Source organism: Thunnus albacares, chromosome 8 (genome assembly GCF_914725855.1).
Source record: "Thunnus albacares chromosome 8, fThuAlb1.1, whole genome shotgun sequence".
Classification (NCBI taxonomy): Eukaryota; Metazoa; Chordata; class Actinopteri; order Scombriformes; family Scombridae; genus Thunnus; species Thunnus albacares.
Window position 1 is genome coordinate 21,247,666 of NC_058113.1, and position 22,152 is coordinate 21,269,817.

Sequence of the window (22,152 nt, forward strand, 5' to 3'; positions counted from 1 at the left end):
AACTGTTGACCTTTTATTTTAGTCCATAAAAACAAACAACAATGATAAAAACAACAAGGTGGTAACCATAATAATTATATTCAATATGGAAAACAACATAACAATAGACAGTAAGAAATTAAATTAACTTAAGATTGCCATCATTCTCAAAACCATCCCATGAACCTAAAAGCTGTGGAGCTACTGCATGTCCGTATTTCAGACAAACATGGGAGAGTTTCCAGGGAGCAAATCTGCGGTGCAGTTAGGAATGTCGAGGTGCTGGTTGGGGTGTGAGTACAGAGAGATAATCCCGGGCCCGGTCTCCTAACGAGACCGGTGGGTGTTTGGGATGGAGGGACGTGGGAAGAGGTAACAGATTTGACTGACTGATAGAAAAGTGACAGCAACAGTCTCTCAGTGTCAGGGGCATTCTGCAGTAGAGATGCACATCAAATATGCCCTGTTTTATACATACACACATACTGGAAACAGACACACATACACACTCTACACACATACAGGTGAGGACATTAGACTTTTAAAGTAAAAGTTGAAAATTTCACATTTCCTAAACGTGAAAATGAGCACAATAAAATCCCTTGAATTCTTTAATAATCCAAAAATTACTACAAAGCACCGGTATACTCCAAACATGCTGCTTTTTCTTCCATCTAGCCTCGTCAGTTTCATGATACATATAGTTACATAGACACGTTTGACCCTGCTGCAGAGACAGAACAGGACAGGTCAGGGGAGCTGCCCGCAGTTCGGTCACGACGACAGTGCTCAGGTTAGAGGAGTTAAATCAGATTCCCAGTGGAGGAGAAAGACCTGTTTCTAGTCTGCCACAAAGAAAGAGAAGTGATTCTTCTGTTCACTCCCATCCTACATCTACAGTTCCAGTCTGTTCAGTGAAGGTCCAGCAGCACAGCTGATGCTCTTCTGAGTCCGGAGATGGGTTGTGGGTGTAGAGCGAGGAGGACTAACCTGACTGTGCTGTACATGGTGGTTGAGGGGGAGGACGTTTGCTACACGACGGTGAGATGAGGGCGATCGGCCTCAAGTCAGTGAGTGTGAAATGTGTGAGGTGATCGGTCAGCGTGGCACCTGCATCTGCTGTGAGGTCTGTGACTGGTTCTGGGCGGTGACCTCGGGTCCCCGGCTGGCCAATCGGCTGAGGATATTCCTCTCAGACATTTGCAGTCGCACGGCGACAGGGGGTATCCTGGCGATAGTTGCCGGGAGACGTGTGACATCAGCCTTCATATCGCTCAGAAGTTCCTCGAGCTGTTTGAGAACTGGAAATATGACACTGATGTGAGCTATGATTATATAAATGAAGGTTTGTTTTAGTGTTTGGTGAAATTTGAGAAATCGAAAATTGATATTTTGCAGTTTGGATATTAAATAGATGCTTTTTGGCAATGAAACTTTTTCAAACTGTTTTGAAAATTTTGAAAACAGCGCAAATCTTTCTGAATTTTACAAATAGTCAAATGTTCAGTTGTGGAAACAGACTCTAGCCAGACTTTGGGTGGAACTATTTTAAATACAAGGATGCATCACTGCGTGTAATTATCTCTTTTATCCAGCTGCTCCGCTGTTACTTTGTCAGTCTGAAGTCTTTGTCATGTACATGCATAGTTGTAAAAAGGCGATTAGAAACCCACTTGTATGTACTGAATACATGGCCACATATTCTCCAAGAGACATCTAACTGTGGAAATCAGGTTTCTTTAATTCCTTTCCCCAATTCTGGAAACCAGGTTCCTTGTTCACATAATGTTTAAGGAATCATCTTACTGTATCCTGGTTCCCATTCAGAAGAGGACAGACAACTTTCTTCTATTAGTAGAACAATGGAGGAAAAGTTGTTGCTTGTTGTTTCTAACTACCGGTTTCCTCCCACGAGAATATTGTGACAACAACAAGGAAGCAGCCTGTCACTGATCGGCATCGACTGACCTCATCTCTAATACCTCACAGCTGGACTACTAGCTAGTCGGAGTGCTTATTTCCTGAAGAGTTAATGAAAAACTTGTTCAAACATGGAGGCTTCTCTATTTTTAACTGCAGTGTTGCACCTGGTGTAGTTGCTGGTTATGTTAGCAGCTATATTTAGAACTAAGAAATTTTAATATTTGTGCTTACATAATAGTTCCCATTTCCATATTCCTGATAGTATCACAGCAAGGAATACTATGCTCTCTCTGTCACACACGAACACAGGCGCTTCTTATTCAGAAGCGCCCTAAAGGAAGGAAACTGATGTTTTAGTCACATCAGACTTGTCATAATTCAAGCTAAAGGAATATTATTGTGACCCAGTATTGAATAATTAAATACATTTATGTCATCGTATAGAAAATTATTTAACTACTCAGACACTCCTGCTTGATCTGAACCCAGGATGGAAAAATTTTAGTGATTCAACTTAATGCAATACCACAGCAGTTAGGACTTTTGCAGTGGCAGCAAAACACCTACAATGTTTTTCCTTTTGTATATGCTCAGTTAGTGACAGCGAATGTATTGATTGTTTATAGCAATGTCTTCGCTAACGATGAACTGCTCTCCTTATAGAAAATCTGCAGCCTGCTAAACACAATTTATGAGTTTGTTGATCAGTTACGAGGCAACTCAATCAAATACTTCTCAGAAATAAAGTGTTGTCACGACTGAGACGGATGATAAGTCATCTGATATCAGCCACTGTTACTCAGCACATTAGCAAAGTGACTAAAAGCACCTGACTTTGTAGTTGCTTGCCAAGAAGAAACACTCGTCCAGTATACTCCAATAAATAATCTCTCTTTTTAAATCTTTCAAATATTTTCCAAATTTGTGGGAACCCTTTCTATACCTCAAGGTACACTTATGATCTTTCATATATTTTACCTTTATGCAGCACTGCATTGGCAGGCTTGTTTCCAGACATAGACTCTTTGCTGAGGTGCTGGTGAGACTCGGCAAGACACTCCACCTCACTGAAGCGAGTGTTGAGGGCCATGGAGGGGTGGGCCGGGTCCTCTGTCATGTTCAGGTAGGCCGCCCTGCGCAACTGCTCCTCGATTACCAACGCCTGCTCTAACAACTACACAGGAAATAAAGAAAGACAACAAACCCCTCAGTGAGACATGAGAGAGACACAGAGAGACAGAAACACATACAGCACAAATAGCAAATGTTCAGATCACCTTAAACCTGCGAGCCAAGAACTTATTCTTGATCTCCAGGAAGTTTCCTCTGCTCATCTCCCCTTTGAAGGGCTCATTGAGGATGGCAAACCTCACATCGTTCTGCACATCCTGCCACCGTGCGTAGCCGTGTCTGAGAGACGTCGTGGTCAAGTGTAACAACATTTTAGTGAGCTGTGGTTGTGGTTAACATGCTGAGCTGATGCATCAGGGACTCAGACATGTTCCGCTGTTCACTACTAGAGCTGCAACAATTCGTCAGTTAATCGATTAGTCAATCAACATAAAATCCATCAGCAACTATTCTGATGAGTGAATAACTGTTTTAGTGATTCTTTAAGCAAAAATACCAAAAATTAGCTGGTTTCAGATTCTCAAATGTGATGATTTAATGCTTTTCTTTGTCATACATGGTGGTTAACTGAATATATTTGGCTTTTGGTTTTGTTACTGGGACAAAACAAGACACTTGAAGAGGTTGTTGGGAACTATAACGGATTATTTTCTGATATTTATAGATAAAACAATGAATCGATTAATCAAGAAAATAATCGGTAGATTAATCGATACTGGAACTTATCGTTAGTTGCAGCCCTACAAACTATACATACCCATAAACTTAATATTTTAAGTTGAACTTCTGGTCTATCATCCCTTGAGTGGATCAATAAACCCCAAACTAACTTTTTGATCCATTTCTTCGCCTTACAAAACACATACAAGGACAAACAAGAGGCTGAGAACGTTACACAGCATTGATGATACGGTGATTTGGTCGGTAAAACAACAATTTTCCATAAGAATTTAACAAGACCTGCATGTCTAAGGAAGTGCCCGTTTGAAAGGATACTGTATGATGCCAGCCAGCAGCCAGTAGTCATGACGACGGTGCCAGATCTCAAAGGTCTTCTTGGTGACGGTGGCTGCCCTCTCTTCATTCTGCCACAGAGAGTGAAGCTCTGGGAAGGAGGGCAGAAAGGTCAAAAGACAGAAATGAAAGAGAAAAAAAGAGAAGAGAGAAAAAGAAGAAACAGTGCTTGTGTGTGTGTGTGTGTGTGTGTGTGTGTGTATTTGTGTCCACCTGTGAATCCTCCATCTGCAATGTTGAACATGAACCTCTGCTTGGTGGCTTTCTTCTTCTCTTCACTGACGTTAACCACTGGCGCAGCTGTTGCTCCTTCTTTGGTGTTCTCTCCATTCTGCAGTTTGCCGGATTCTTCAGTTTTCACACCGTCCTTCTCCTCTTTTTGATCTGTGAGAAAACAACAGAGAGAGAAAAGCACGTCAGCAACAAAGTTCAAAGCTCAAGACATCCTCTCATTATGTACATTTACATTTAGCTTTCCCTTATAAATTTATTGAAGATGTCTTCATCTGAGTCTTGAGTGTAGGTGTACAACGAAATTTACTTTGTGTGTGTGTGTGTGTGTGTGTGTGTGTTGGCGTGGACTTTATGTAAGCACCTTTTTCTGTTGGCGAACTGGTGTCCATCTTTTCATCTTTGCCCTCTTCAGCTGCAACAAGAGAATCACAGTTAGAACGACAGAAAAGGGAAACATTAAAACGAAACATGGTGGTTATCGGTCTGAACACCTGCCTCACCTTTAGACTTGTCTTCTGAATCTTCACCCTTGACCTCAGCAGGAGCGTCCTTTTCCGCCATCTCTGAAGACTTGTCCTTCTCTTCTTTCTCCTTGCTCACGTCTTCAGCCACCTTCTCCTTGCCTTCATCTGCACCTCCAGTCTCCTTCTCTGTCTCCTCCTTCCCAGCAGCAGGGTCTACTTCTTTCTTTTCAAGCGCAGGGGATTTCTCAGACTCATCTGGGATTTCAATAATCTAGGGTAAAAGAGGTCAGTTTCAAATTAGAAAAAAAAAAAATTGAGGACTCAAAGATAATGTTACTACTTAAAACGTATTAAAGAAAAATAGTTGATATGGATGGAGAATGCAGACTTTACCTCGGGATCATCTGCCTTCTTGGCTCCTTTGCCCTCCTCTCCCTCCTTCTTTGTGTCTTCCTTGTCATCTGATTTAGATAAATCCTCTTTAAAAACAGAAAACACTTGTAAAGACAGATATGCAAAGACTGCATTTATATCCTGTCTATGTTCTAATGGCTGAACAAGTCAAAAAATGAGTGTCTAGAGGCCAGTAATTAGCTGTTTTGTGATTTTCTGGTTATATCCACAAGAGGGCGTCAGATAATACACTGATAGTGAGGGTGAACTTGTATTTGGGCCTGAATACAGACCCTTAAGAATATTAACAGAATGTCTTTCAGTACAACACAAATGAAAAATGCTTATCCGGGGTTATCACAGTGTTACAATTCAGATCTGGGCTTAAAGTTGAAGTTAAGCATGTGATGCTGACGTTAAAGGAGGAAATGGAAATGCATGTCATTTGACATTAGTACAGTGTTACAACATACAGTACACGCGTCTGTGATGGTTATCATTGCATTGTTGCAGTGTCTGACGCGTTATGAAGCTATGATGAAATTACTTGACAAGTGGAAAGAGCAGCATGTGTTTAATATTGTTGCTTTGGGCTAAATTTGTGTATTTATTTATGCATTCAATGAGTTCTGCAGTTGATAAGAAATCGTACAGAATTTTATATCTTGTTTTAATGATTCAGAACTAAGTGTGTGTGTGCGTGTCTGTGTGTACCTGGGACAGGAGTGTTGGGCTGCGTGTCTGCAGGAGTCCCAGTAGAAGGAGTCTTGGGATCTTCACCTGCAGCCAAAGCTGCTGCCCTTTTGTTCTCCTCCAGTTCTGCCATCCAGGGCATTGACCACTGACCGTTCACATGCTCAAACTCCTGCACCTGTCAATCAATATGTCGATCACTCGATTAATGATTAAATATTTGATTTTTTTTTTTTTAAATCAACTACTAACTCCAGTGAGCATATTTGTTCTGTTTCTTTTATAGCTATAAATACATACCTTTTTCCTTATAAGGGACATCACACCAATGCGAGTAAGCACGTGTTGCCTCGACAGGCCCTCACGCGGGACGCCATCTGCGAAGGTCTCGGCTCCATCAGCCCCCGGCTCACAAAGGTGTCGCATGAACAGAGACACATAAGCCCTGAGAGCATGTGTCAAAAAGAGGGTGAATGAATTTCCCCGCAAACACATTTGAAAAAGCAGCAAAAAAGAAAATAAACAAGACAATAGAAATTAATTAATTAAAAGCAAAGCTATATTTTATCATATTACCACAGAAACACGAACTGTTTATAAAACAATATATATATAACAGCTCAGAGGCTTCTAGGCCAAACAGCCAAAGCACCTTGAGCTGTACTTGGATGGTTTATATGGTTTAATAATATCATGATGAGCACAGAAACGTCACATGGAGACTCACTTGAACTCTTTCTCAGATTTCCCTCGGAGGTCCCTGACCAGCCACTGGTTGGTGAAAGCATCCTGGGGAGGCATCCCATAACGCATCACTGCATTCAGGAAAGCCTTCCTCTGCCGTGCGTTAAAGCCCAAAACCTGAAAGATAATTTAAGAAGTCAAGATTTTAAAATTATTTTGCTTAAAGAGATGCAAATGCGACCAAAAACTTTGATAGCAATCATTTTCAAGTCAATTTTCATTGTTTTGAAGTATTTTTTTTCATTCAAATGACATTTCTCACACGCTATGAGCTCTGCAGACGACTCACCTCAATGTTCCCGCCCACTCTGGCCAACAGCGGAGGCAGAGGTTTGTCCCTGTCGTTCCTCAGCCCTTTACGGTTTGGTCTGCGTGCATTAGCTAAGAGGAAGTGGTCATTAGTTAGTCCATCTGAAGTGCATTTCTCATTCAAACTAACGCAGAGTTCACTGAAACCATGAAAATGAAAAGTGAAAAATCGAACTGAATTTAGATACATGTGTGCTTTTATCCTCCTAAAGTGACTTACGGCTCATCACGGTCGATCCTGCTGAAGCTGCCTCTCCTCACAATCTCTCTGCACTTCTACATTAAATGCTTCCAGAACATTTACAACTGAAAGCAGTGTTGTGGTAAACTTCATTTAATGAAATTAATGTAACAGAGCCGTAATTAAATGAAACAAAGATAAAAATAACATATAACATCTTTGTAGACTAGCCATAAATTAAATGGCAAATAAATAATATGCAAAATGTTTTCAACTGAAATTGTATCATAAACATCAATGAACAAACACAATAGTTAAAGTGCTTTTGTAAACAAACTACTAGTGCTTTTCAAACCAAACTAAATAAGAACAAAACAATCTCTTCAAAGTGCGAGTAGATAGTTCAGCTGGCCGAGGAACCGTTTAAGTTTCTTTCCCTGTTTCTCTGCTTTTCTCCGTCTCTTTTCTTCCATTTTCTTTCTCTTTCTTTCTTTTCTTGCCTTTCTACGGTCTGAGCACACGATGCACCGACAAGCACTTTTGGGATTGTTGTTGAGGTTGTCGATGAGGATATCATAGCTGTCATCTGAATCTGAATATGCATCTGCAGGGGTGGTTTGAAGATTGTTAGTGGGTGAAAGAAGTGGCACTTAAGAGACCTGAGATTCCTACTAATCTGTAATTAGTCTAATCGGGAACGTCTTACCTCAGTGGCTCAAGCTTTATTGGGGTAAATTCATAAACTCAACTCTTCAACTCTTTACAACTAATGAACATATAGAACATCTAAAAAGTGAATGCTTCGAAGCAGTGACATTCACACTCCATCTTTGCACCAAAGCATGCATCTTCATTCTCTCAACGGCGGCGATCACAACAATGAGCCTTACCTTCAGATCGTTCGTCAAAGTCCTCGTCACCTTCCTCCGAGGCCACCGAGTAATCAGACTGGTTGTCAGATTGATCCTCCTGCCAGTCTAAAAGGAGCATTGACAGAGAAATGTTGAGGACGGAGAAAATAAAAAAAGACAAACCCTTTCACTGCCTGGACACATTAAGCTACAGCCCCATTAAGATGCTGTCTGACGGGCTTCTAGCTGGAAGGATGAACAACTGCTTCAAACCAAATTATTACTAATTGTTCACAAATCAACTCAATAAAGGAAAAAAAGATTCTTGTAGAGACAGAATCAAGCATATTCTAATTTGTGTGTATTCTCCACTCTGATCACCACTTTTATAAAAATAAATTGTGAATAATTCAACTGCAGAATAGACATCGTTGAGCTGATTCTACACTCACTGTACAACAAAATATTACAAAAAGCAGAACTAATTCAATAAACAGATATGATAACACTATTTAGCTTATCTTCCTTGTCATATTCTAACTTGTTTAAGCTCAAACTGTCATGCATGAAATCAGGTGACAACATTCAACACACACAACACACAGTTTTTTTTTAGTTATTTCATTATTGTCAGTAACTGAATATTTTTGACTTTTAAATAAGAATCTGTTTAGTTAATTTACAGTACGGCAAATATCTTTTATTAAGTTTGTTGAATTTAGTTCAGACTTTAATTAGGTCCCAGAAGCATGCAAAACACTGCTGCTGCTGCTGCTGTCTATGTAATCTTGTATTCAGTTTGCACAAATAAGTTTGTATCCAATGGACTGAAGAGGATTGAATGTTTTTAAGGTTTTCATTGTTGACATTTAACAGGCTTTGGTTTATTGCTATAAGTTTACATGGGGTGCAAATATGCACAATATCTGTAATATTATCACCTTTTAAATATGAATCTGAAACTACCGAGTTGTATTCTCTTTAGTAATTTGTTAATAGCCCGATGGATTCCTTCCAAATGTATTTATGTCAAAGCTGGTTGTTGTAGGAAGGGGAAACATTAATATACGCTTTCGCTGCCCCAGTTCAACAGGCTAAGCAAACGCCTATATTATGCTATCAACACCGGCCTCTTTATTCCCACTAAAATGCTTACTTCTGAGTTGTTGTTTTTTTTGAAAGAGAACCCAGACTCATTATTTAAGACACTCGGTTTGTTTTTTTGCTGTGCAACTGTGTTTGAATGTTAATGACCTCTCTTAGCCCAATTGACTTGAATAAAAGAGCTAATGTTATGGCGGCCTGTCTCATAAAGCTGGTTAACTGAGTAACACCCTGAATAGCTGTTCTTACATGAGTCTACAGTCCAGATTTGAGGGGATTCTAGGTTTTATTCTACAGAATGTATTTAGGCAATTTTGCAATTCCTCTTCATGGGACAGGTCCCGTTATTCAAATACCTTCTTTTAAAACATATTTGGCCTGAGAAATAAATATATACTTATCCAAATAACGCACTAACAACACAACTACATTGCTAAACTAAGTCACAAAAGATAAATGATTATAAAACGTTTCATGCCGTGCACTCACTGTATCTCCCGACTCCTTACAAGTCACACCAACACCACACAAACACAAGTCCACCAACAGCACTACACAGCACACACAGAAGAAGAGGTTGCATTATATATTGTTCTGTACCCTGTCTTATACCTCGGTCCTCCTGGGAGCCGTCGTTGTAGTTGACCGGCTTTCGAGTTCTTTTGCCTTTTCCCAAATTGCGAGCGAGATCCTCCTGCTGCTGCTCGTAGTGGTGCCGAAGCAGCTTCTCCCAGTAGTCAGGATCCACACTTTCCTCCTGCTTAATAACCTCTCTCTCCACCTCCTCCTCCTCAAAACAAAAACGTATTTCTATAAAATATATCGGGAATGCGCTGCATAAAGCATGGGATTTCACTATTTAATAATTTGAGAGCTTTTTATGCCATTCAAACTAAAACGACGGTCTAAAAAGACAATCGTGTTAGATATAGGTCCAAGCTAGGTCTAGTTATGAAGCTAAAATGCGAACTGGTGCAAACAACCCCTATTTATGTATCTCAGACATCTCCTGTAGGTTGAAACAACTCGACTAGGTCATAATTTCCACATATGCACAAACTTCGTAGACACACACAGATACTGTACCTCATCGTCCTCATCTTTGACCACATACTGGGCCACTTTAAAGGAGCTGAGGTATTCGTTCATGCTCTGAAGCTCAGTGTCGTCTGTGGCGTCCTGGTTCCTGTCTAGCAAACGGTCAATTGCGTGGTCATCATAGTGGATCACACTGCTGTCATCCTCCTTGTTGTCCCCTGAAGGCGGGATGGGTCAAACGGAAAGGTGGAAGGCATTAACCATATTAACTCATTGTTTAATCTGTCAGATCAGACCATGCTACACCAGTGAGTCTGAATTGTCAGCCCCAGACTTGACTCCCCTTACCTCAAAACCATGATTTAACCCTAGAGGGGCTTTCTCTACTATTAAATCTACCTTTTACCGATTGTAAATTGCAAAACGTAAAAATGTGGAAACAGAATTTATGCTGGATCTTAAATGAGATGTATCTGGTAGTGGGTTTAAGAGGACTCACCATCTCCAATCTCATCCTTGAACAGCTCTTCAGTTCCGAATTTTAGGATATCATCGAGCTCCTGTTTAGACATGGAGCCTGTCTTGGAACCGAGACCGGGTCGCACCACCAGGTGAGTAAGCATCATCTTCTTCTTCGCCACCTGGTGAAGACAATTAGTAGAAGACCAACAAGCAGTTAGCACATGATCACTAAATTATAATTTAGCTGGTGCAATTTTAAGAGGTCTGTATAATTTGTCGAAGTGTTTCTTTTCACAGACCTGTGTGATCCTCTCCTCCACTGAGGCTTTTGTAACGAAGCGATAGATCATCACCTTCCTGTTCTGGCCAATACGGTGAGCTCTGCTGAACGCCTACGACACACACACACATGAAACAAACAGCATAATCTCCTTTCATCCAAATAAACATACTGACATAGATGTAAAGGGTTGGAGGTAGGGTTTTGCATACCTGGATGTCATTGTGGGGGTTCCAGTCTGAGTCGTAGATGATGACAGTGTCAGCGGAGGCGAGATTAATGCCCAAACCACCAGCTCTGGTAGAGAGGAGGAAAGCAAACTGGGGAGCACCAGGAGCTGTTGGGATAAAGAACAGAATTCAAATGAAAACACAGAAAGCACGCCATAGCAGTTGTCCTGAGAGGCAAAACAAACACACCTAATAACTGTGTGCGCACACGTCTCACCATTAAAACGGTCGATAGCCTCCTGTCTCAAGTTGCCTGTGACTCCTCCATCGATTCTCTCATATTTGTATCCCTCATTTTCCAGGAAGTCCTCAAGCAGGTCAAGCATTTTGGTCATCTGAGAGAAGACTAGAACCCTGTGGCCTCCCTCTTTCAGTTTCTTCATCATCTTCTGAAGCAGCATCAGCTTCCCTGAAGACTTGGTCAGGGCAGTGCCCTCATACATGCCATTTGGAAGTTTAGGTGCCTCCTGCAGTCAGAGAAGAAATCTGGATAAACTAACTGCATTTAACATGTTTCAGCACATCCAAAGGCATAATTCAGGGCAATGCCAAATGCACCCACGATATAAACAAGCTGTTCCCACAAAATTTTGTGATAAGACTTTGATCATACTGTAGCAGCTGCAGGAAAGAGGTAAGGGTGATTGCAGCACTTTTTGAGGTCCATCACTACATTGAGCAGAGAGACTTGATTTCCTCCTCCGCGAGTGTTCAGAGCTTCAAAGTTACGTGTTAGGATGAACTTGTAGTATTTCCTGGGTTACGACAAGGAAAATAAAAACAAAAAAAACATTAGAAAAGAAACTCAGAGAAAGAATACACATGCAAAATTCAGACTTTATATCTCACACCATGTAGAACTTCTTAAAATTAAATGAAGCAGTTTAATTTTTACAGGCGTATAATTTTAAAACTGCTGAGTTTTTACTGCTATGCATCATCTCTTATCACTTACTTCTGCATGGGGCTAAGCTCCACTCTAACAATGAGCTCAGTCTTTGAAGGCATGTGTTTGAAAACGTCAGCCTTCAGCCTCCTGAGCATGTGTGGTCCCAGCATGTCATGGAGCTTCTTGATCTGGTCCTCTTTGGCGATGTCCGCAAACTCCTCCAGGAACCCTTCCAGGTTGCTGCAGTGAAACAGAAAAAATAAATGAACATAGGGTTCACTGAAGGTTTCTTTATATTGCATCTGAAATACAGCCACATGCGCTTTAGCCACATAAAAGATTACTGACTTGAATCTCTCTGGGGTCAAGAAGTTAAGCAAGTGGAAGAGCTCCTCCAGGTTGTTCTGAAGAGGAGTGCCGGTCAGCAGCAGCTTGTGTTGCAGCGGGTAGTTGTTCAACACACGGAAGAACTAACAGCAGGCAGGAAAAAACATTGAAATGTGGACATTGAGCTTAATAATGAAAATATTACAAAATTAGACACAATAATATACAGTACTTGGCATCAGCAGTGACTCAGGTACATCAACAAACACTTTTTCAACATAAGAATTTTATTTGAAATACAGGAACAAACATGTATGCAAAGTGGTCTTCCTGATTACCTTGGACTGGTTGTTCTTCAGTCTGTGTGCTTCGTCCACAACCAGACAGGCCCATTCAATGGAGCCCAGCACAGCCTGGTCAATGGTAATCAACTCATAGGATGTCAGCAGGACATGGAATTTGACTGTTGAGTCTTTCTGTTAAGTACAGAGAAAGAGAGACATTAGTGTAACTCGTAATATGGTGCCACAAACTTTGTAACATTTGTATAAATTGGTAGAATTAATATTTTAATGACATAATTACAATCTGTCACACACTCACATGCTCCTATGTAATAACAAAAATGGTAATATGCAAATGCTATTATGCAGGAAAATCATCACATACTAGAATGTTTTAATATATTTCACTTGGTATCATCACTCTTGTACTTTTTTTTCTTTCTTACTTTCATTTTGGAAGCCTTTTTTCCGCCTCGGATGGCATTTCCTTCAAAGGAGAACTCATTTTCTCTGATGACAGCTCTGCTGTCTTTGTCCCCTACATAGGTCACCACGTACATATCAGGGGCCCACATCTCAAACTCTCTCTCCCAGTTAATGATGGTGGACAAAGGAGCACTAACCAGGAAGGGACCTTTGGAGTGACCCTGAAGAAAATAAAGGAGGAATCAAAATGAACCGGTAAAGACACCTAAATGTATAATTTGACAAGGAATGTAAACAAATGCATTTGTCTTGCCCTGCCTTTAGGATAGAGGTCCTTACTTTGAACTCATCCCCTTTTTTGGACAGAATTGCTTTGTGTCACATGTCTGAAACCCCACCCACTAACACTGATAGAAAGGGGAGGGCAGACTAGACAAAATTTCAGAAAAAGGGAACCCATAAGAAATACTTTATTCTGTTTTTTATAAAACATTTCAACATTTATACATGCATTATTATAGATAAAACACATTGTAACTTATGCTATATAAATGCACAAACTGTTTCAAGTATTCAAATGACAAAAAATGCTTAAAAGACTTTCATATACACACACACTTCCTTACCTCCTTGTACAATGAGTAGAGGAACACAGCAGTTTGTACAGTCTTGCCTAGACCCATCTCATCAGCCAGGATAGTGTCGGTGGCCTGAGCCCAAGAAAACCTCAGCCAGTTCAACCCCTCCAGCTGGTAGGGATGCAGGGTGCCTCCTGTGCTGTCCAGGTAGTCAGGCTGCCGATCAAACTTGATGGTGGGCTGGAAGAAGAAACCAGGAAGAATATAAATTCCAGTCTTTTATTCTCCTACAAAATACACTTGACAGCATTCATTTAATCATTTATATAGCAGAATCTGCATTTGGAAATAGGAAACAGTTGTTTTTCTCTTTTTTTTTTGGATTGCTTACATCTACAACTGGATTAGCAGGTGGCCGCTCAGCCTTCTTGACTTTAACTGGCTTCTTCAGCTTCTTACCAGGTCTTCCCTCATCCCCAATCATCAACTCCCTGAAAGAAAACAACAGTTTAGGAGATAAAACACCCTTTCAGTGTCATGTATAACGCAAGAGAATAATTATCTATTTTGTAAGCCTCTGCGTACCTGTGATTCCAGTAGGTCTGTTTGTAGGTGTCAAACTCTGGGACGTCCATGTCTTCGCTCTCCCAGGTTGACTGGTCGTAGGGCAGATCTCTCCATTTGATCAGGTAATGTACGTTGTTCTTTTTGTCAACGCTGTTATGATGCAATCATACAGGACAGATGGAGTTATATTTAACAGTATTACTGTGCTGTAGTGTGTGTAATACTGTGTAGTAAAGGAATCATTTTTGTGTAATTTTTTGTATTTGTCAACTTGACATTCTTCCTGATTTCTTAATGTGATGAAATTGTATTGCAATTTTTTGCTTTCTTGCTAGCATCACCCCCATGACAAGTAACTATATTTACACAAAACCTCTAAGTCACTAACTATAGCAAAGTGTATCAAAACCACAATAGATATTAGTGGCATGTGTTTGAGACTAAAATTCCGATTAAGTCTGTTGGTTTCACACCTACAGAGCAAATTGAATTCACTGTGTGCTTCTTTTCATAAAAGAGTCTATTTCAAAAGAGAGTATATGTGTCTACCTGTGGTTGAGGATGCGGTGTATCATCAGCCACTCCATCTTGACTCCATAGCGGTAAAACTCCTCCTCCATATGGATAAAAAGAGGATCCTTGTTCTTCCTCTTGGTGCTCTTGCCATCATCACCCTCACCTCCAAAATCCACAGGTGGAGGTTCATCCATGTCAGTCTTCCTCTGGTAGTTACGGAACATCACCTGGCAGTTCAGCTCCAACTGGGGACCAGTGACAGAGAGGTAGATAATCAGTAGGCTGAAGAATACTGGGTTCATGTGTGTCACAGAAAAATGGCCCACACATGCAGCAAAATACACCATAATCTCAACTACAGGTGGATGTTGACAGGCTTTGTGTCATACCTGTAGCTCCAGCACCCAGGAGCAGTGCCAGTAGGACATATTGCACCATTTGACAAAGAACTCCCTCTCCCTTCGGCCCGCCAGCGGTGGGGGATCAGGAGCATCAGCAGGCAGGTCAGCAGGCCTGGGGACAGGTGTGGGAGCTGGAGGCTTCCCCCAACGCCATGTTATAACCTTCTGAACTTTGCCTTTCATCGGTGGACACTGTCAGGAAGAGGAGAGGAGATCATTTATGTCAGGATGCTTATCAATGAAAAGATGGGAAATTGTGTTTTTAAAAATAATCAGTGAATTCTTAGAACATTTGTTTATCAGCAGAATGAAAACTGCAACACTGACATGGTTTATTTAAAATACTGTATCCACAGACAGTGAATAAGGCTCTCAATCGGCTGTAAAAATGTGCACAAGATGGAATCTGCAAGCTCGCACGCCCACGTGAGCACATGCACGTGCAGACTTATATGCATCAGTGCACAGCGCTCACCTTGCAGCGGGGGCAGATCCATTCTCCATTGGGGATTTCAGGAAGAGGAGGGTTGAGGCAGTGGATGTGGTAGGAGGAGGGGCAGGTGTCACAGCAAAGCAGCTCCCCTCCATCCTTACACACTCGGCAGAACTCAATGTGGTGGTCGTCTTCTTCCTCCACCCCTTCATCCCTCCTGTCTTCCTCGTCTTCTCCTTCAGCCTCAGAGAGATCATCCCTGGCCTCCCACTGGATCCCCTCCTTCTCCTGGTGGCACAATTACAGGCAGAGGGAGGTGGTGCGTGTGTGAGAAGGAGAGTGGTGGGGGGTGGGGGGGGTGTGGGGGTGGGTGGGTGCCAGGGACAGACAGGCAGGGAAGGTATGCAGAAAGGAGTGAAAGGAAAAAGGGAGGGGCGGGGGGGGTGTTTCAAGAGCGCCAGGGTTGGGGCGGGGCGTGCACAGCGTGCATGTGAATGTGCACGTTGGCGTGTAGAGCCACAGTGGAGGGAGGGAGTGGGAGGGGAGGGACAAGAAGAGGAAATGGGGGATGGTGGGGTGGGTGAGACATGTGGTGGGGAATAGGAGAGGATAGACGGGAACATGAGCAATAGGGGTGGGGGGGGGGTGGGGGGTCAGCAGAGGACAAAGAAAAAGGAAGAACACAAAATACTGTTAAATTTATCGTTAATCAAGTCCATTTCCCAACAACCAACCGTCTTGTCAGTGCAACTTTCCGGTAATACACTTCAACACAACAACTCTTAAAGACAGGGGTCATTTTTTTCCTGCTGGTTCATACTCCAGGAATCAGGCCCATCTTCTCTAACATATAACCTCATGGTCTTCCCTGCACAGCACTGAGAGCCGAGAATACTCACACAGTGTGGGCAGCTCCACTTGCCCTCAGGTGCCTTCTCCATGTCAGGGTCCAAACAGACCATGTGATAAGCTCTGGGACAGGTGTCGCACAAAATGATCTCTCCTCCCTGCTGGCACACCTCGCAGTAGTCCTGGTGGTCTGTCTCATAACCGTCGCCATCTTCTGTCTCCACTGTAAGAGGAAATGAGAGTCAGGGAACTGGACATGTGAGGCTTAATAGCCTTCAATTTGGCCTTGACTTTGATCATGTTCAACAAGGCAAATCCTCCAACATTGGACTGTTGTCTGATAACAAAACAGACTTTTTATTCTGGTAATATCTCCATGCCAACCTTTCTTCTTTTTCTTTGCACTCTTGGGTTTCTTCTTGTTGCGGTTGCTGCGGTTAGAGCCATCTGACACAGAGAAACTCCCATCGTCAAAGTCACTGTCAACATCTGGCTCATCCTCATCGCTCTGATAGTGACAGAAGGGGAAAATGAGACAGACGTCCTGCTACATTAGAGTACATCATCAATATTCTGATTTTGATCATTTGACAAGCAAAGGACTAGAAAACAAAATAATGCAGTAGCAAATAATATCTTACAGAGGAGCGCTTTCTCTTGCTGTTGAGGCCTCCAAGTTTGATCTTGAGTGGAGCTACCTTCTTGGGTTTGGCCTTCGGTGGAGGCTTACTTGTAGGCTTCGACTTTCTACGAGCATTGGGACCTGAGAAGACACAGAGATGAAAATTCATGCAGGAAAATTATTTAAAAGGTAAAGCTAGATAAATAAAAGTAGATTCTAATTTAAAAATGGAAATAAGAAAATTATGAATCTATTTTGTTCTTACACTGTTCATAAATAGCAAACCATATTTTAATTCATGCCTAATTGTCATGGTCCACATTTATCCTGCTTTACCTTTGCCCTCTTTGGTCTTGGCCTTGCGTAGCGGAGGTGCTGGGGCCGCTGGGGGGGCAGCAGGTGTCGGAGCAGCGGCAGGAGCAGGTGCAGATGAAGTGGCAGCACTGGTGTCTGCCCCTCCGTCTGTCCCGGCCACCACCATGTTCTCCACAGCTGCAGCCACATTGGCAGCTGCCAGGGCTGCATTGGCAGTTGCACAACCCTACAGAGGGACAAAGCACAGAATCAGAAACTCTGCTCTGTACTGTCAAACACACAAGAGCACAGCAACAGCTTTCCTTCATTATAAGTCAGATTTGCAACCATGTTCAAAAACTGCAGTACCTTAAGCGGGTTGTTTGTGCTGAATTCTCTCCACTTAGCCATCATCAAAGTCATCATTTTCGACACAGCAATTTTGGGGTTCTTAGCTGCAATTAATGGCCTAAGGACATAAGATTTACAATGAATGTTGCATTTATGTATAGTTACCTACATACAATAACACAATAATATCAAGTCTTCATATCAAAGGGGTTTCCTCACCTGACAAACTGGCTGAAAGCCTTGTAGTTGGTGAGGGAGCTGTAGTCTTCCTGAGTAAAGACATGGTCAATGTCTTTCATGCCCCAGGCCTCCAGCAGCTGGGTGGAGCTTTTCGGCTGCGGCGGGAAGAGAGGAGTTGAAAAGAACAGCCGGGGGGAGGTTACTTTGACATGTTAGCTCTGCAGGAATTAACTAATCACTCTGCACTTAAATCTGAATTAATATTTACCTGGCAGTCATCATCATCATCTTCATCATCTTCCGGTTCTGGATCTTTACGTTTGCTCTTTGAGCTGGATGAGCCTCCTTTCTCTGCTGCTGCACCTCCTTTCTTCTTGTCTTTGGTAGAGCTTGAGCGCTTTTTCTTTTTCCTCCCTGGGGCATAATCACTTCCTTCACTCTCTGACCGCACACCTCCCTCATCTGCATCCCTCTCTGCTGGTTCCACTCCAATCAGGTGCTCTGGGGAGCTTACTGGCAACTCCTGCAAGACACAGAGTCACTCTGTTACCTGAAGACAGTGGTGCTTTATATACACATCTAAATATTATATGTGATAAATTTAAGTGCCATTTTTTTTTTATTTCTAGTGATGATGTTTGTATGGGAAGTCACACACTCTGCACTGTCATCCATGACTTAGCTTCAATTGTTTTTACAAGCAAAGATGCAAAACATTTTCCAAATTCCTGCTTCTCAAATATGAAGATTTGCGCCATTTCTCTATTTTATATCATTGGAAATTGATCATCTTAGAGGTTTTGACTGCTGGTCAGACAAAACAAGGAATTTTAAGTGTCACCTTGGTCTCTAGGAAATGAAACAGGGTATTTTTCTCAATTTTGAACTGATTGATTATGAGTCAGAAAATAATGGACAGATTAACTGATAGTGAAAATATCATCATTAGTCAGCAGTCTCTGATTTCAGGGTACCTGTTTCTCTCTTTTATTTTTACCTTTTACATTAATTACATCCTATTTCCACATCAATTACGATGAATGCATCATTTTCAGAGCAGTTTTGCCTGACTGCCCGCTGTGAATTATACCCCAATACATGACAGGACTTGTGTATTAGCTCAGTATTTGACTGCAAAATTTCAGTCAATATCTTGTAACCTACAATATACAGGCACCCCATTTATGTGCACAAACCCAAAAATAATGAACCCTTTTGATTACAGTCATAACCCTGGTCTCATTTAAAAAGGCAAATCTTTAAATTTTACAACCAAAAAGACAGAATGAGTGTAAGTGATCCTGAAAATAATGTCACCAAGGCTTAACAGGTTAAAATTCAACATCTCTTTTCACTTGGAATATATTTTTTACTGTTTCCTATATTTATATATTTATATCAACTGTCTTTTGTGGTACTTGTATTTTCTCTTATGTTCTATTTTTTGATTGTTATGTACCACAACGTCAAGGCAAATTTCTCTATGTGGAAACCAATGTGGTAATAAACCTGTTAATTAAAAAAAATTCTTTACTTTGGGATATTTCTTGCATGTCCACTACATCAGTGGGACCCTAACATGGAGCACAGGGTACTTTGTACTTGTTTGTGTCCCATAAGTATATGGGATAAAGCAATAAATCAATATCTGGAACATGTCACTCCATCTGATGAGTTGACAGCTGGCATCTGATAAAAAAAAAAACTCATTAAAGTGGGGTTCCCTGAGTCCCAGCCTTAACTGTTTAATTTGGAGTAGCTACCATGAAAAGTTTGGCAGCCCTTGCAGAGGACAGCAAACTAACCTCTCTGATGGGTCGCTGCCTCTTGCTGCTCCTGCTCTCCCGGCTGCTTTTTTTGGCTTTCTTCTTCTTCTTCGACTTGGGTACCTCGTCTACGTCCGACACAGCATCCTCCGGCTCGTTGTCGTCTGCCGGTGACATGCTTTCATTAAGTTAAGAATACAGTGTACACACCGCGGACAGAGGAGGGCTGCTGCAGGCCGGAGAGACAGAAAGGAGACAGAGAGGAGGGGACCGCGCACTGGTACGACTTGGCAAAATGTTCGTTCACGCACAACACGCACCGCGAATGCCACAACAGCACAGGTTGAAACTTGTCTTTGAAACTTTGACAGCTGCTGTCAGCACTCAAGAGAGCAGGCGTTGTGTTTCTGTAATAACACGGATACAAAATCAGAAAGAAAACTGTCAACACTTTGCTCGCCAAGTTAGCTTAAACTAATCTATCATGGCGAGTGACGCGCGGCCCGAGCCGATAACTCCTGGCTAGCTTTTAAGCTAACGTTAGCTTCGCGTTGAAGGCGAGCTCAAGTCAGAGAGATGGACCTTTCCTCAGAGGGGGAGGAAGAGAAAAAAAGAAAGGAGAGCTTACCGTGAAGAAGTGAGTGCTCTTCCGCTGCTCCAAAGTCTTCCCTCTCATCCTCGCTGCCCGACATTTTCCCAGCGTTTTAATTTTACTCCTTGCTGGTCGAATTAATCCCTCCTAAACCTTGCTCCTCGGTCGGCAAGGGAGGAGGGAAAATGACGTGGGACTGTTGGAGAGTGGACCGGGGGTGTCCAGGAAGGGAGGGGGTGGAGGGTACTGAAAAAAATAAAAATAAATAAATAATACATGGCACTGGTTGGCAGCTAAACCGTAACCATTTCTCATTATTTACACAACTAAACGAGCACCTGCGCACTCAAACAAGTTGGATAACTAGATTATCTATGCGTTGACATGCTCCGCTTCTAATTTGCAGATATTCTTCTAAACAAGAGTGAATGAAGGAAAAGTGTGGCACCCGTAATTATTTCAAGTGTGAGCGCTGTCGAGTTAAATCAATACATCCATGAAAAGTTTAAGCATTGAAATAGTACCTTCACACAGTAGAAACTTACTGTTAGTGTGTGTTTTGTGTGCGTCTCTCTCTGTGTGTGTGTGTGTGTGCGTGTGTGTGTGTTTGTAGTCCCGGGTCGAGGTGTGCTCTCTCTCTCGGTGCAAGATTTAACACGCGTCAGGCTGTTTGTGCGGCTGTTGTTGTCATTCAGTGTTCATTCATTAAGCCCGGCTGAGCCAATGATCAGCGAAATTAAAAAAAAAAAAAATGAGCCGTCAATGACCCAAAACACGTTGCTCCGTCTCCCCCAACCTCAGAGGCAGCGCTTAGCTAACATCCTCACAAACACACAAAGGGGGCAGACATCCCATAATAATCCCCCCCCCTCCCACACTCAAACAGGACTCTGCATAGTTACCTCGCAACGGACAGACCATAATACTCAGCCTGCCCCCACCCCCTCCACCACGCACGCGCGCGCGCGCACACTCACACGTACACTACCACTACTAGACATGCACGCACCAGGCTCATTGCATGCACACTCCCTTCCCCTTTTCCACGAGTAGTCCCAGCCCCCTTAGCAACCCCGTTGTCACGGTGACACCCCCTCCCGCTCGCCACGACAGACCATAATACTCCAAGCAGCAGCAGCAGCATACATCCCATAATATACTACTCCTAAAAAGACAAGAAAGAATAAAAAAAAAATACAGTCACATGGTCTCCAGGGGAGCTGAAGTCCACTGGTGACAGACCATAATATTCACTGTGCATCCACCTGGGAATGAGCTTGACCAATCAGAAAAGTCAAAGACCCTTCACTTTTGTTCCTGCCTGATCACACACTCAGGTGTGTGCAGGTCAAGCAGGACGCTCACAACCCTGCTCAGTAGTCACAGTGGTGTTATAACAGCCGGGTTGCACCACATCTGTCCCACGACTGTCTGTGATAGTGACCGTTCACGAGCGACTCCTTCGTAGTGAAACACTGGCCAACAGGTGTGCAACTACACGAGGTGTGATGGCCAGGTGTGCATTATATTACATGACGATGATGTGCAGGGACGCAAGTCAAATCAGAGTAAGTTTCTCTTAAAACGGGCCAAGATTGATTCATAAAGACATAAAGAAAATGCTGCCTTCAAGTTCTGTTTAAAGTACAGTAAATAAGATTTAGTGGTCCAGACATAAAAGTAACATATATAATAGTCCACAAAGTGTCAAATAAATTCACTGAAACATTCATAACGTAATAGTTCTCCGCTTGGTTCTGGTGCTGCAGAACATCGTGGCTCTATGGTGCTTCATTTCTTCATTGAAATCTTTTTTTTTTTATAATTTAAGTGGCTGCCAAATGATGCTTTGGCTCAACAGGGTTCATTTTTTAAAAAAGTATTTTAAAGTAAAAGGCAGTTGAATGTGCAACAAGTCTTATTTGAAATGTCTGAACTCAAATAAAAGCCTAGAAGGAGCACTTGAAGGCCACATGTGAATATAATGACGCGGCGCACACACTTCTTCTTATTATTATTGATACATTGTGGCTTGCTCTACTGGAAT

General features: G+C 42.1%; 2 protein-coding genes across 13 annotated transcripts in view; one reads left to right on the forward strand and one right to left on the reverse strand.

Moving 5' to 3' along the window:
* Positions 1-20,961, reverse strand: chd4b (chromodomain helicase DNA binding protein 4b). Of its 5 annotated transcripts, none has more exons than XM_044360054.1 (40): positions 20,651-20,961; positions 20,142-20,351; positions 19,553-19,677; positions 18,016-18,270; positions 17,787-17,902; positions 17,586-17,685; positions 17,259-17,463; positions 16,942-17,063; positions 16,685-16,808; positions 16,351-16,523; positions 15,494-15,739; positions 15,007-15,210; positions 14,651-14,862; positions 14,120-14,251; positions 13,926-14,025; positions 13,583-13,774; positions 12,977-13,177; positions 12,585-12,722; positions 12,268-12,389; positions 11,986-12,159; positions 11,644-11,785; positions 11,248-11,497; positions 11,013-11,137; positions 10,820-10,912; positions 10,558-10,699; positions 10,107-10,276; positions 9,633-9,807; positions 7,956-8,042; positions 6,865-6,956; positions 6,559-6,692; positions 6,132-6,276; positions 5,853-6,009; positions 5,139-5,224; positions 4,782-5,016; positions 4,643-4,693; positions 4,261-4,431; positions 4,030-4,138; positions 3,180-3,312; positions 2,881-3,076; positions 1-1,280 (listed from the first exon to the last, which is right to left on the reverse strand). In XM_044360054.1, exons 2-40 carry the CDS (start codon positions 20,203-20,205, stop codon positions 1,078-1,080), a joined length of 5,901 nt encoding a protein of 1,966 aa, XP_044215989.1. In that variant the 5' UTR covers positions 20,206-20,351; positions 20,651-20,961; the 3' UTR covers positions 1-1,077. The 5 variants fall into 5 exon arrangements, with proteins under 5 accessions (XP_044215989.1, XP_044215987.1, XP_044215990.1 ...); XM_044360052.1 differs by having other exon boundaries at positions 9,633-9,810; XM_044360055.1 differs by having other exon boundaries at positions 5,139-5,206; positions 9,621-9,810.
* wnt4b (wingless-type MMTV integration site family, member 4b) overlaps positions 19,684-22,152 on the forward strand; it is an 11,800-nt gene continuing 9,331 nt past the window's right edge. For 3 of the 8 annotated variants that reach the window (XM_044360204.1, XM_044360206.1, XM_044360208.1), the window contains exon 1: positions 19,684-19,810. The gene's annotated coding sequence lies outside the window, so the exon portion shown is untranslated. Of the gene's footprint in view, positions 19,811-21,007; positions 21,674-22,152 lie in introns of those variants that run through there. The other 5 variants (XM_044360202.1, XM_044360203.1, XM_044360209.1 and 2 more) reach the window with 2 other exon arrangements.